The sequence below is a fragment of the Microcaecilia unicolor genome, chromosome 7 (assembly GCF_901765095.1).
Source record: "Microcaecilia unicolor chromosome 7, aMicUni1.1, whole genome shotgun sequence".
Classification (NCBI taxonomy): domain Eukaryota; kingdom Metazoa; phylum Chordata; class Amphibia; order Gymnophiona; family Siphonopidae; genus Microcaecilia; species Microcaecilia unicolor.
This window is the reverse complement of record NC_044037.1, coordinates 121,915,512-121,931,326: the sequence shown is the minus strand read 5'-3', so window position 1 is coordinate 121,931,326 and position 15,815 is coordinate 121,915,512. Positions and strand designations below refer to the sequence as shown.

Below are 15,815 nucleotides of genomic sequence, written 5' to 3'. Positions count from 1 at the left end.
TTGTTTCTGCCGTGGAGCAGACCTGGATTCTATTCTCAGGCTAGGCTTCTGCTCCCTGAATCAGCTGGGATTGGAGATGCTACAGAAACAGCATCTAAACCCTGAGAGGGGTGGGGGAAGCAACATCAGCCACTACTCAACAACAACACGTACTGGCTAGACTTATGTTTCATGCTAGATGGGTTAAGGAAGGAGACAGAGTTTGTGGATGAGCTGAGTTGGCAGAGGGATATAAAAAGAGTAGGGAACCCTCAGGTAGCTGGAAGACTGCAAAAAAAAAAAAAAAAAACTTCCAGGGAGAGGGGGGAGAGGAAGACTTCTGCAATTGTTTTTTCTAAGTTTCCACTTCCTATATTACATTATTGTTGTTCTAAATAGAAACTCCTGTCTTTACTAAACAAAACAAAAGTACCTACCAATTCAAATTAAATTATTACATAATTTCTCTACCAGGAAATCCAGCACATTGTACATTGTTTTGATATCATCCTTTTACACTGCATATCCTGAAAAAGTTACCAGAATCCTGCCACAATTTGCATCTATTCAAAACAACCTATTTCAGCATTGAGGTGCTTTTCTCACATCAGTGCACAGACACTTGCTTCTCCTGGAGAAAAGACACAGGAGCTCTCATATATTCACACAGCCTCTATAGGGATCAGTTTTATCCTGAGAGGTCTCTACTGAATATCTAGCAATACCGTGAAAGAGGCACCATGCCTTCTCTGTTTGACGTGGTCATTGAGATCATCCTATTATCTGAGGCTTTTATAGGGATCCTAACTAACTCGTTAACTGTGACCATCAATGTCCAAGACTGGATTAAGTATGGGAGCCTGAATTCCTGTGATAAGATCTTGCTTACTATTGGGCTATCTAACATTGCTTTTCAGTGCATCATGATCAGCAATGACATGTGCATGCTGCTCTGGATAGAGGTCTTCGTACTGGATTATGTCTATCTGATATTTTTTGTCCTACTGATGTTGATGATCTACAATAGCTTCTGGCTTACTGCTTCTCTCTGCATCTTCTACTGTATAAAGATCATCACCTTTCACCATCCCGTCTTAGCTTGGCTCAAGTTAAGGATCTCCAAGATAGTGCCTTTCTTGCTCTTGGGGTCTGTGATTGGCCCATTTCTGCTCATTGTTCCAGCAGTATGGGATACATATAAGGATTATGGCCTGAATGTATCAGCCAGTCTAATAGACAACAGCACATTCAAATCTTATAGACTAAGGCAGACCTTCTCTTATAGTACTGCTAGCCTTTTGCTGGGCTGTTGTATGCCTTTTCTCCTTGTGCTGCTCTCCATTATCTTAATCCTTACATCCCTTTGTAGACATGCCCGACGCATGGAAAACAACACAGGTGGATTCAACAAACCACGTTTGGAGGCTCATATAGGCGCTGCCAAAACTGTGATTTTTCTTCTTTTCCACTACATTGTATTTTACACAGCAGAAGTTCTACTATTGTTTGATACTTTCCAACTTGCAAGTCTCTGGTCTGTATTGTGTATGATTTTAGTTTATGCTTTTGCCCCTATACAATCTGTCATCCTGATTTTGGGGAACTCCAGTCTCAAGCAGGCAGTCAGAAGAATTCTCTGTCCTGTCAAATGCTGATCAAGTAATGGAGATTTCGGAAGACTCAGCTTCTGACTCTAAGGAAAACAACTTTACTTTAACTCATTCTTCCAATTAAATCTGGGAAACGTCAACTTAAGCCGCAGTCAGCTGTCCTCTGTTGACTCCAAAGAGCATAGCTGTGGGCATTGACATAAATGTAGCAGCACTGAATTTATGTATACAGTAGCAAATGTCACCACTATACAAACAGCTGGCAATATGCAGCCACTATAAGTACAGCTATATGGATAAATTTGGAACAGCCTTTTTTGTTGTATTAGAATTTGTGTAGTTCTGTTTCATACTACTTACTTTCTTTATGAAAACACTCAATGGACAACAGAGATATTTAATAAGAGCAAAGCTTGCTGTTTCCTAAACTGATACTACTTAGCGTTACTAAAAACTTGTATAACTGGTGGAACTGAGGAAACTTTCTAATTGACTAAAATTAAGTCTTTGCCTGCATAGACAATTTTTACAACTAAACAATTTTGACTTAAGTTTTGACTCAGCAGGGTTCATTATAGGCATACATTCAGAAATGATAAAATCAGAGCAGTTGCCAACCACAGAGCTTTAGGCAGCATCTTGTTAGTCTAACTGCCTGAGACAAAAATGAAAATAATGACGGTACCATATTATTTTTCAATATCTTCTTTTGTCGTTTTCAATATTTTTGGCTTTTTATCATGTTTTGTGCAGATGACTAGCTTTTGAATGCTTTTGGGTTTTCTCTGATTTTGTTTTCCATTTTGATGAAATTATTTGTACATTTTCTCAATAAAAATAATATACTTAGCCAGCAGTCATATATCAGGTACCACATTTCCTTGAAGAAGGATTTTAAGGGTCGATATTCAGTATGATTTTAATGGGCAGGGATTTAGGAGGCTTCTGTCTGCTTAAACTGTGCTAGGCAGGCCATCCTTGGATTGTCAGCAGCACTTAACCACACAAAACCACTGAAAATCAAGATGTGACTGCCATAGCACTTGCCGATTAGAGCTGGGGCGCTCTGGGAGCAGAAGCATAGAGGAGCCGAGAGTTATGGGGGCACTGGCAATGTTCAGTGCCAGTGTCTACATAGCTAACTGGGTATGCAGGACTGTGCTAAAGGCAGACCTAACTTTGCCTGGTTAGCTATGTGGGTATGGTACTGAGTATTGGTCATACAGACATCATTTCTAGGTGACGCTGCTGACCCAGATATTCAGTGCTGGTGCCTGGATATGACATAGCATTGATTATGTAAGTCTAACTGAGCAAGCAGTGTTCAGTATTTAAATAAATGCTAACAGCTGCTGGCTGAATAGTCACCCATTCATTTTTATAGTACTATTGGATGATAGAGGTACAGTATGTCCCTGCTCAAGGAGCTTACAATCGTAATGGGTATCTGAGACAATGGGAAATGTGAAGGAGAAATTTTGGTATGACATCTAAATCTGACTTTGGACGTTTTGCTAAAAACATCCAAAATTCAAGTGGTGAATATAGTGATTTTTGAATCAGAAAAACGTCAATTTTGTTTCAAAAATGGCCATTTGCTAGATGTTGTGCTCAGTGCATCTATCTTTCTGGTCTAATTAAAAAAAAGGTCCAAGTGAAAAACACACAAAATCAAGTAGTTGGGATGTAGGAGGAGCCAGCATTCTTAGTAGGCTGGCCACACAGACATCCTAGCAGAGCAGTGGGACACCCTAGGAGGCACTGCAGTGGACTTCACATAAAAGGTCCCAGGTACACATCTCACTGTTACTCCCTTATCTTGTATGATGAGCCCACCAAAAACCTACTGTACTCAAATGAACACTACTACAGTAGCTCTTATGCCTGCAAGTGTCACCTATATGTGGGTATAGTAGATTTTTGTTGGGGTTTGGAGGGCTCACACGTTCCACCACAAGTGTAACAGTTAGAATGGGATATGAGCCTGGGTCCCTTTTTCCATAGTGCACTGCACTGGTTACTAGGCTACTCCAGGGACCTGCTTGCTGCCCTAATAGGATTGGCTATAACATCTGAATCTGTCATAGAGGCTATCATCTTTTTTTTCTTTTTTTATCACAATGTTTTGTGTACTGCTGCTTTTTTGTTAATTGTATCCATTTGGACTTTTCACTCTATAAGACTTTTGTAATTTTTGAGTATAAAGCTTGGGCTGAATCTTTTTTGTATAATGCATTTTCAGAAGAAAGGCTTTTTCCCCCCCACGTGTCTTGTCCTCACGTGGTGAGCCCTTAGGTCCCGCAAGGCCGAGAGACCTCAGAGGACAGCCGTGCACCCCAATCTTCACCTGCGGCGACCGCCGTTCACCAGAAGTTGAGCCCCCAGCTGCAGGCGGTCAGCAGGACTGCTGGAACCGCGGCGTGGACGGCTGACCTGGCTAGGGTCGGGAGTTGCGGCCAGCAGACACAGTCTCTGGATAATGGCTGGCAATCTGTGGTCAAAGATAGCACAGTCTCTGGATACCGGCTAGCAATCTGTGGTCAAGGTTAGCACAGTCTCTGAATACCGGCTAGCAATCTGTGGTCAAGGATAGCACAGTCTCTGGATACCGGCTAGCAATCTGTGGTCAAGGTTAGCACAGTCTCTGGATACCGGCTAGCAATCTGTGGTCAAGGTTAGCACAGTCTCTGGATACCGGCTAGCAATCTGTGGTCAAGGTTAGCACAGTCTCTGGATACCGGCTAGCAATCTGTGGTCAAGGTTAGCACAGTCTCTGGATACCGGCTAGCAATCTGTGGTCAAGGTTAGCACAGTCTCTGGATACCGGCTAGCAATCTGTGGTCAAGGTTAGCACAGTCTCTGAATACCGGCTAGCAATCTGTGGTCAAGGATAGCACAGTCTCTGAATAACGGCTAGCAATCTTTGGTCAAGGTTAGCACAGTCTCTGGATACCCCAAAAGATGCAACGCGACCCGCTGCACGGGCTTCAGGAACAGAACCGGAAGCAAAGATACCAGCTAGGTTCTGGGTTTAAATATCACGCCACCTTGCCCTCGGGAAGAAACTCACCAATCCGGACCTGGGAGTCGGCAGAGCCCCTTGGATTGGCTCTGCCTGAACTCCAGGCGGAGTTATCGTTCTGGTCCTCCAATCCGGGGCAAGGTAGGCGGAGTTCCAGAGCCCCCCGGCTCTGGAACGGAGAAGACGTCGGCTCCGGCGCTGCCATCTTGGGCGGCGCGAACCTCGTCCCGATCTCCCTTCCCCCAGAGGCCGGCGTTCGCCGTCGAGTGCCGCCGGTCCTGGCCTGACCTGCCAGTCCCGCGGCAGCGCCGGCTCCTACACGGGACCCTTCTGGCCGTCCTCTTGTGCCGTGGAAGCCGCTGGCTCCCGCTCCCCACCGCGGGAGCGCAGGTAGGGGCGCGGGACGCGACAGTATCTCCCCCGGATGCCCCCTCTCCCCCGGGGCTAGGTTTAAGGGGAAAATGTGCATGGAAAGCTCTGACCAACTCTGGAGCATGTACGTTGGTAGCGGGTTCCCAGGAGTTGTCTTCGGGACCAAAATGCTTCCAAGATAGCAAATAGTATAGCCTTCCCCGCCGCTTCTTGGAGTCTAGAATATCCTCAACTTCATACACTAGATCGGGGTCCGCCTCTGGAACTACTGTCTCCTGACTTTGTGGGTGCCATCGGGAAGCCCGGAAACTTTTTAACAAGGAAATATGGAAGGCATTATGCACCCGTAGTGTACTCGGTAGCCGCAACCGGTATGTCACTGCTCCAATTTGCGATTGGATAGTAAATGGCCCAATGTACCGCGGTCCCAATCTCCGTGAGGGTACTCGGAGTCTTAGGTATTTCGTGCTTAGCCATACCTTTTGCCCCGGTTGTAACACTGGGGTGGGTCGCCGGTGGCGGTCAGCAAAGGACTTGTACTTGGCGGCTGTTCGCTGCAACTGTTCTCGGGCCATCTCCCAAACCCCCTGCAGGTCCGCTAAGGCTTTAGTAACCATGGGTGTAGGAGATTCCGAAGGGAATGGTGCTGGAAGCCGGGGGTGTCGTCCATAAACCAAGAAGAAGGGAGAGTCCCCCGAGGCCGAGTGGTCACTGTGGTTGTAGGCAAACTCGGCCCATGGAAGCAAGGAGGCCCAGTTATCTTGACGCTTATTGACGAAAGCTCGCAAAAACCCCTTCAAGGTTTGGTTAATCCGTTCGACCATCCCATTGGTCTGGGGATTGTAGGCCGATGAAAAGTGGGTCTCAACCCCCAGGGCCGCACACAAGGCTCTCCAAAAGCGTGAGGTAAATTGTGGTCCCCGATCGCTGATGATTCGGGTGGGCAGCCCATGAAGCCGGAAAATGTGTTGAATGAAATGTTGGGCTAAGGATGCCGCCGATGGAAGCCCCGGCAGAGGGACGAAATGGGCCATCCGGGAGAAACGGTCTGCCACCACCCAAATCACCGTGTGTCCCCGGGAGCTGGGAAGGTCGGTGATGAAATCCATCGACAACTCCTTCCAGGGGGCTGTTGGCACAGGCAGCGGTTGCAAGTCTCCTACGGGATACCCAATTACAGGCTTCGCCCGGGCGCAGACAGGGCAAGTTGTAACGAACTGGAGGATATCTCGCCTCATCTGAGGCCACCGGTACTGTCTTGAAATTAAGCGGAGGGTCTTTTGGTATCCAAAATGCCCGGCCATACAGAAGAATGTCCCCATTGCATCACTTTTCCCCGCTCTGAGGGTGGTACCAGTTCCCTCACCGGAACGCCCCCCCCCCCCCCCCCCGCGGCCGCACTGAGACAGTTAGGGTCCAACATAGGATGAATTTCCTCCATCTCCTCCGGAACCTCAAAGGCTCTGGAGAGGGAGTCCGCAGGGGTGTTCTGAGCCGCAGCCCGAAAAACCAGTTGAAAGTGGAACCTAGCAAAGAATAATGACCAACGAGCCTGCCGGGGATTCAGCCGTTGGGCTTCTTGGAGATACAAAAGATTCTTGTGGTCGGTAATCACCGTAAACCGGTGCTCGGCTCCCTCCAGCAAATGTATCCACTCTTGCAAGGCCAATTTCAATGCTAAGAGTTCTCTATCCCCCACCGTATAATTGCGTTCCGCGGGGGAGAATTTACGAGAGAAGAAGGAGCAGGGTTGGCGCCGGCCCTTGGCGTTGACTTGAGAGAGGACAGCTCCTGCGCCCAAAGCGGACGCATCCACCTCCACGATGAATGGTTTCTCAGGATCCAGGGCCAACAGGATGGAGGCCGCGTTGAAGGCCTCCTTTACTTGACGGAATGCGGCTTGTGCCTCTGGTGGCCAGTCCCGTACATTCGCATGTTTCTTCGTGAGTGCCATCAATGGCGCTGTCAGCTGTGACTACCGAGGAATAAACTGACGATAGTAGTTCGCGAATCCCAAGAACCGTTGTAGCGCTTTCAATCCCAGCGGTTGAGGCCACTCCCGGATAGTGCGGAGCTTGTCAGGATCCATCCGCAACCCCCCGGGTAACAGAATGTGTCCCAAAAAGGGCAGAGATCGCTGATGAAATGAGCACTTACTGAGTTTGGCAAACAGTCGGTATCGCCGTAAACGCTGCAGTACGGCCCGAACATGGCTCACATGCTCTGTGGGATCCCGGGAGAAAATTAGGATGTCATCCAGGTAGACAATCACCGTGGAGTTTAACAAATCCTCGAGCGCGAAGTTGATGAATCTTTGGAACACGGCAGGGGCGTTGCATAAGCCAAAAGGCATCACTCGATACTCAAAATGCCCCTCATGAGTGTTAAAGGCGGTCTTCCACTCATCCCCCTCCCGGACACGAACCAAGTTGTAGGCCCCCCGCAGGTCCAATTTGGTGAAGATCTGGGCTCCCTGCAACCTGTCAAAAAGTTCTGGAATGAGCGGTAAAGGGAATCGATCCTTCACCGTGATGGCATTTAACCCCCGATAATCAATACAGGGCCTCAAGGAGCCATCCTTTTTGGTCACAAAAAAAAACCCGGCCCCGGCAGGGGACGTAGAGGGGCGGATGAACCCCTTCTGAAGATTCTCCCGGATATAACTTTGCATCACCTTGGATTCCGCCCGGGACAAGGTATAAAGACGGCCCCGGGGTGGCATGGTGTCCGCCATCAACCGAATCGCACAGTCAAAAGACCGATGAGGCGGTAAGACCTCCGCTTCCACGGGACTAAATACGTCCGCAAAGTCCCGTTATTCCACCGGCAGGGTGACCGGACACGCCAGCGCCGTCCCGGGGGCAACTGCCATCGCGGGACAACTGCAGTTCCGGCCCTTCAAACAGGTTTCCAGACAGGCGTTACCCCAAGACCGGATCGTCCCCTCGGTCCAGTCAATAACGGGGGCATGGCGCCGTAGCCAAGGCAATCCCAGCACCACCGGATGAATGGTCCGAGATAATACCAGAAACCGAACCTCCTCCCGGTGATCCTCCCCTACTTGCAGTTCCAAAAAAGGGGTGATCTCCGTGATCGGCTGCGGTAAGGTAGTCCCTTGAATGGTTGTTACTTGCAGCGCCGGTCGATGGGGAAATGTAGGCCAACCCATCTGTTGCAGAAGTTCGTGGCAAATGAAGTTCCCCCCCCCGACCCGGAGACCACAAGGGCCCGGGTCTGGATCATAGTCTCGTGCCATCGCAGTGTTACTGGCATGGTTACCAGTGGATCCGGTAGGGGAGCAGAGTGCCCCAAGATCCCTCCCCTCAGGGTGCCTTGGGGGAAACGTTTCCCGCTCGTGCGGGGCAAAAACAAACAAAATGCCCAGCCTCACCACAATACAGGCACAGTCCCCCCTGCAAGCTCTTTCTCCTGTCCGAGGGGGCCAATCGTTGACGGCCGATCACCATCGGTTCCTCACAATTCTCTTTAGGGTCTCGGGTGCCCCGGCGGGGGGACGGTCCCTTGCCCATCCGGGACGCACCCCTCGACCACTTCTGCCGTTCTGCCCGGGCTCTAGCTCTCTCCTGGAACCGGGTATCCACTCGAATACAGAGCGAAATCAGGGCGTCCAGCTGTCCCGGGACCTCCCGTCCTGCCAACTCGTCCTTGATTCGCTCTTGCAATCCCTCCAGAAAGATTGCCGCCAGGGACTCCTGATTCCAACGCAGTTCAGTAGCTAGGGTCCGAAAACGAATGGCATAGTCGGCCACCGTCCCCTCGCTCTGTTGAATCCGCAGCAATTCAGACGCCACGGAAGATGACCTGCCTGGGAGGTCGAACACCATGCGGAAATGGCGCTGAAATTCTGCATAATCGTCCATGAGGGGGTCCTGCTGCTCCCACAACGGAGACGCCCATGCCAGGGCCTTGTCCTTACATAGGGAAACAACATATCCCACTTTAGTCTGGTCTGATGAAAATGCCTCCGGTTGCATCCGGAAGGCTAAGTTGCACTGATTGAGGAAACCCCGGCAGCCTCCGGGGGCCCCATCATATCGTGCAGGCTCAGGGAACCGAGGTCCCGCACGGAACCCTCCCGAACGGGGAGCCGCTGCGGCCCGGTTCTGTACCTGGAGCGACGAAAGCTGAGAGCACACGTTCTGGAGTGTCCCCGACAGGGCGTTCAGCTGCTCCTGCTGCTGCTAAAGTACCTTAGCCAGGTCCCGTAGATCAGGCTGCGTAGGCGAGCTCATGGCTTCCGGTTTCTGTCTTGTCCTCACGTGGTGAGCCCTTAGGTCCCGCAAGGCCGAGAGACCTCAGAAGACAGCCGTGCACCCCAATCTTCACCCGCGGCGACCGCCGTTCACCGGAGGTTGAGCCCCCAGCTGCAGGCGGTCAGCAGGACTGCTGGAACCGTGGGGTGGACGGCTGACCTGGCTAGGGTCTGGAGTTGCGGCCAGCAGACACAGTCTCTGGATAACGGCTGGCAATCTGTGGTCAAGGTTAGCACAGTCTCTGGATAACGGCTAGCAATCTGTGGTCAAGGTTAGCACAGTCTCTGGATACCCCAAAAGATGCAACGCGACCCGCTGCACGGGCTTCAGGAACAGAACCGGAAGCAAAGATACCAGCTAGGTTCTGGGTTTAAATATCGTGCCACCTTGCCCTTGGGAAGAAACTCACCAATCCGGACCTGGGAGTCGGCAGAGCCCCTTGGATTGGCTCTGCCCGAACTCCAGGCGGAGTTATCGTTCTGGTCCTCCAATCCGGGGCAAGGTAGGCGGAGTTCCAGATCCCCCCGGCTCTGGAACGGAGAAGACGTCGGCTCCGGCGCCGCCATCTTGGGCGGCGCGAACCTCGTCCCGATCTCCCTTCCCCCAGAGGCCGGCGTTCGCCGTCGACGGCCGCCGGTCCCGGCCTGACCTGCCAGTCCCGCGGCAGCGCTGGCTCCTACGCGGGACCCTTCTGGCCGTCCTCTTGTGCCGCGGAAGCCGCTGGCTCCCGCTCCCCGCCGCGGGAGCGCAGGTAGAGGTGCGGGACGCAACACCACGCTTATCACTCAATTTGACTACCATTCTTTATATGCATTAAATTATATAGCTCTTGGTTATCCTTTAGTTTCTTTTCTGTTGCCTTTCTAGGCTTATTTATTATCAGCTGTATCATTCTGCACGTACATTTTGTCATTTCAAGCGGTAAGCTCAGTCCTTTTACAGTATATTTATCTTTTATACATTTATGTGTATATAAATTTAATTATCTAATGTTTAGATATTGATTTCCCCCTCTTTTGTGTCTTTTTGGTCTCATGCTTTTCTTGTTGCTACACTTGCTTTTTGAGACACTTTGGTCATGTATTTATTGTTTTAATGTTTACTCATGATATTTATGTTTGACATATATATATTTTTTTATGTTCAGCATCAGACCACTGAAGCAGACGGTTGTTCCGTCGAAACATGGCCCCATGTTGGGTCAAATACATGTGTGGTGCTGAATAAAGTTGCTTTTATGGACTTCTGGCTTTGAAGATCTTTTGGTTCACTCCTACTCTTTAGTTTTCTGCTTGGACTATACCTAGGTTTTATTTTTAACCTTTACCTTTGGGTTTGTTTTGATGTACTGTTTCTTTCACATCTATGGGAGGGTGGGAGGGGTTCAGTGACCACTGAGGGAGTGAGGGGGGGGATCATACCTCAATCCTTTCAGTGGTCATCTGGTCATTTAAGGCACCTTTTTGTGACTTAGTTGTGATAAAAACAGATCTAGACCAAAATGACTAAATTGTACCCTTGGACATTTTTGTTTGTTCTTTATAGCAGAAAAACGTCCAAGTGTTAGGAACGCTCCAATCCCGCCCCCGACATGCTCCCTTGTGATTTGGACATACTGCCAATGAACTACATAGAAAAACATCTTAAAATGGGTTTTGAAAATAGTGATTTGGATGTTATGGCAAAAAAAATGTCCAATTGCTGCTTTGTGCCAATTTTTGGATGTTTTTTTGTTTTGAAAATGAGCCCAAAAGTGACTTACCAAACCTCATAAAGAATCTCAGTAGATGACATGTAATTTTAATCCTGGCTTCCCTGATTCTCAGCTCATCACTGGTGTGTGTTTGTGTGTGAATTTTCAGCAGGACTTTTAATGGGGGTAATAAGTTGATTATCCACATAAAAAGCTTTTAAAATTGCCCTCTGTATCTTTGTTTAACTCATATTTCCATGTTCTATTTTAGTTTGAATGGTAGCATTTTTTCTATATCTTGTTCTGCATTCAGTAAATAAACCAGGGGCGTAGCCAGAAAACAGATTGGGCGGGCCTAGGCAAGAAGTGGGTGGGCACCAAGTATTCTCTCCCCCCCCCCCCCCAACCACCACCAAAAATAAATCTCAGCTGGCAGGAAAAAGCTTCTTTCCACCTTGGCAGTCTGCAGCACGTATGCGCTGAAAACTAAGCATGTGCAAGTGCTGGTATCATGGAGAGTAGCATTTCCATTTCCATCAGGTGGAAGTCTTTAGCTGGTGGAGCTTGGGATCCCCACCAGCTACAGCTAAATGTGTGCTACTGTTGGGTGGGCCTGAGCCCTAATTAGGTAGGCCCTGGCCCATCCAGGCCCACCTGTGGCTACACCACTGAAATAAACTTCTTCTTGTTATATACAACAGACATTAAAACAAGGAATTGTCATTAGTTTTGTGCCTATTAAAAGGAATATTTAAAGCCAATGCATGACTGCCATGTTGTATGTCATTTCTGTTCCCTTTCTCTCCTGCTGCGAACAATGTTGATGCTCTGTTTTATGCTGAAATTGATCTTTTTGATATATGTAATTTGCTGTGTGTTTTAGTCTTTGGACTCTGGTTGTCTGTATAATTTTTGTTGTGTGTTAAATGAGTTTGAACAATTTCTCTGAGTTTAATGATTGTAACATAGTAAATGTCAGCAGATAAAGACCTGCATGGTCCATCCAGTCTGCCCAGAGTTGAATCTGGCATTCTGCCCAGGTTCCACTTCTTCATAACTTAACACTGGCATACATAATCTGTCTCTCCCTGCCAATTTTGGGGCATAGATTGTAGAAGTCTGCCTGGCACCTGTACTACTTCCCAACTGCTGGAGTTGCCATTGAAGCCCACTCCAGCCTTGATCCTGATCTGTTTTTTGCCATTTATGGAACCCTGACCATAGAAGTCTGCCCGGCATCGGTCATACTTCCCAACCTCTGAATCTGCCATCAAAGCTCACTCCAGTTATGAAGTCATAAGTACATAAATATTGCCATACTGGGAAAGACCAAAGGTCTGTCAAGCCCAGCATCCCATTTCCAACAGTGGCCAATCCAGGTCACAAATACCTGGCAAGATCCCCAAAAAGTACAAAACATTTTATACTGCTTATCCCAGAAATAGTGACTTTTCCCCTAGTCCATTTAATTGCTTTAATTGGATTCTATCCTTTTTGTATGTAGTGTTCCACTGTGTTTATCCCACACATTCTTGAATTCCATCACTGTTTTTGTCTTCACAACCTCCTGTGGGAGAGCATTCCAGGTATCCACCACCTTTTCTGTGAAAAAGTATTTCTTGACATTGCTCCTATTGTATCATGTTCTTTTTTTATGGTTCTGTGCTAACTGTTTATGTTTTGATTGTATGTTTTAAAAACATATTTGTTCTCTTGATGATTTTGTGTTGCATTGTTCTCCTCTATGAGCAAACTGGTTTTGGAGTAGCAGAATATAAATATTTCAAATAAATCAACACATATTCTCCAGGGCTGCCCATTTTATTATGTTTTAAATTAATTCAGCTATATTTAGATTGCCTCTTACTCACTACACTTGAAATGAATAAATGGATAAAATAATGGCACTTTATGGCTAAAAAGCACTTACTGAGTCACCAAACTGCCAATACTGTTAGAAGCTGTAAGGTAAAAAGAATTACTGGGAGGCAAGTTCAGCATATGTGTAAAAGTCAAACACATTTCACGTCTATCATTCATTAGCCAGCAATGCTTCATAACTGCATCACCTACCCTGCATCTCAGTCCTCATATCTACCAGGGGCATAGCCAGACCTTGTGGTGGGAGAGGGCCAGAGCCCGAGGTGTGGGGGGGAACATTTTGGTCTGCCGCTCTGCCACCGCCCCCCTGCCACCTCGCTGCCTTGCCACTCCCCACCCACTGCCCAGCAAATATGAATATGTAGATATCAGTGGTGTAGCTACATGGGGCCACAGGGACCTGGGCCCCCCCCCATATTTCCTCTGGGCCCCTGGTTTTGCTGGCAGGGGGTCCCCAACCCCTGCCACCCGAAGCCTTGTCCCCCACCGGTCTCTAGCACCGCCACGTTGCGTGCCCTGCTCTCTTTTCCCCCTCACATCCTGCATGCTCCTTTTAGTGAAATTGAGCATGATCCATTTCACTAAAAGGAGAGTGCCAGACATGAGGGGAAATCATAGCAGGGCAGACAACGCGGCGGCACCAGAGACCAACACTGGACAAAGAATAAAAAGCCTTCTTTGAGTGAAACAATTTTGGATTAGGAAAGGATAGGGTTAAAATTTTTTTAGATGACTTTCAAATCTATTTCTCTGGAAACTGGATAATACAACTTTTAAAAGATGGTGCTAAACCAGACAATATTCTGTATACCAATGCACATATTTTAAATTCTATACAAGCCATCATTGGAAGCCAGTGCAGCAAAACCAAAAAAGGAGTAACTTTCTCATGATGGTGAGCAGAAAAAATTCAGCCTAGCAACAATATTTTGAACCATTTGAAATATTTTTAGTAGAAGTTTAGAATTTCTAAAATAAATCAGATTACCATAATCCAGTTGTGAAATCAATAAACTCTGGATTACTAATTGAAAGGCGTGAACATTGAATACATTTCTAATTCTTTATAGTTTTCTCATTAATAAGAAAGATTTTTTTATTAAAGATGAAATCTGTTCTTCAGGTGTTAATTGACTACTAAGCAGTACTCCTATGATTTTTAATTGAGATTCAAATTTATGCCATCAATTTGAAGTATAGAGTCATTCCAGATCTGGTCCCATAGCATGCAACCCAAAAGGGAGTGCGGCTATGGGAGGGGCATGGGCGGATCATTGGAGTTGCAAACATTGTGTGCAATGTTATAGAATATAACAGGTTTCCATGCCCAAATTGGGCACTTGGATTTTCAGCAGGCGTAAGTTTGATGCACAGAGCTTGGCGCTGGAACTCATAGTAAACGCTGTTTTATAAAGGACGTGCACCCTTTATAAAATAGCGCTTAGCGCCAATCTTTTCAGATACCCATTTTTTAGTGCCATTTACAGAATTCCCCCCTTTAAAGTGTCGGGGAACCAAGTGATGTCAAGGTAGAGGCATAAAACTGGCCAGTAATCCAGGCTGCCATAGTCTTAGATTGGTTAAGAATTAACTGATTTTTGCTTATCCATGAAGTAATCATACTCAGTCCTGTTTGAAAGTCTGAAATGTTAGGAAAAAAGGAGTCTTTGTGGTGTATTAACAGGAAGGGCCATTTGCCATCATGTTTCTATGTTACATATTAGTAGGCAGTTAGTCCAAGGTCTTGGATTAAGGTTATCAGCAGACTTAAAAAGAAATTGAGCAGGAGTGGTGCTAGGACTGAACTCTGAGGCTTGCTGCAATTGAGGTCATAAACAGTTGATATTATAGAAGAAAATGATACAGAAAATCAGGGGTGTAGCCAGACACCCAATTTTGGGTGGGCCTCGGCCCAAGATGGCTGGGCAGAAGAACTTCGCATTGCCCCACAAGTGATTTGTTCTCTCCCTCTCTCGCCTACATGCCATATGGTCTCTCAAACATTCCCTCTCCCCTGTATACCTTTTAAATAGCAGATTTTCACCAACAGTGAGCAGCAACTAATACACACTGCTCATGTTGGCCCCCACAACCTTCCCTCTGCTGCAACTTCCTGTTTCCACATAGGCGGGAATACATTAGAGGGAAGGCTGTGGGGCCGGTGTGAGCAGTATGCATCAGTCGAAGATCTGCTATTTACAAAGTATGCAGGAGGGACAGTTGTTGGGAGTTTTTGGCTGGTAGGGCTTGGGGATCCCTGCCAGCCACATCATAGATGTGGTGCTACTGGGTGGGCCTGAGACCAACGTGGGTGTGCCTGGGCCCACTCAGGCCCACCCTTGGCTACGCCACTGCAGAAAATGTCTGGTCACACAGGAAGGATGAAAACCTTTGGAAGACTGTACCTGAGATCAGAGGCGTAGCCAGGTTTTGACATCAAGGGGAGCAGATTTTTCTAAAATAGGCGCCAATGCAAGGCTGAAGGGCTGAGAGAGAGGGGAGGGTTAAAATCCTAATAAGCATATACAGTCAGTAACTCAGCTGTTTGGGGAGGCTAGGGTGCGGTTGGGGTGGGGCTAGTTAAAATCCTTAGGGTGGGGGCAATACCCATGTAAGCATAAGCAGTAAAGGGATAGTAGGGATACTTTTGAACACAGCAGTGAAGGACCCCTTCGCTGTGTCTCTGGTGCATATGCACCAGCTATTTCCCCCTAGTATCTCTATTACTGATGGTATTATGCACACTGAATACACTCCAGAGAATTATGTGCCAAAAACATCCAAATAATGTACCACAATAATGCAAATTATTAAACAGAAGAGTATTTGCAGTAGTCTGGAAATATATGTAGGTACTTTAACACTGGACTCCTAGTCAGTCCTAGCTCCCAGTCCAGCATCTTCCTGTTGGCTACATGAACAGTGGAATTCAGCAGAACTGTAACAGAAATGTTATGGTTACTGGCAACCATAAAATAGCCTAT

The 15,815-nt window shown here is 47.5% G+C and overlaps 1 protein-coding gene across 1 annotated transcript; it reads left to right on the top strand.

Annotated features, from left to right (window-relative positions):
* Positions 1-719: 719 nt before the first annotated feature.
* On the top strand, positions 720-1,634 carry LOC115474666 (taste receptor type 2 member 40-like). Its single transcript, XM_030210262.1, has one exon. The coding sequence runs from the start codon at positions 720-722 to the stop codon at positions 1,632-1,634; it is 915 nt and encodes a 304-aa protein (XP_030066122.1).
* Positions 1,635-15,815: the final 14,181 nt, after the last annotated feature.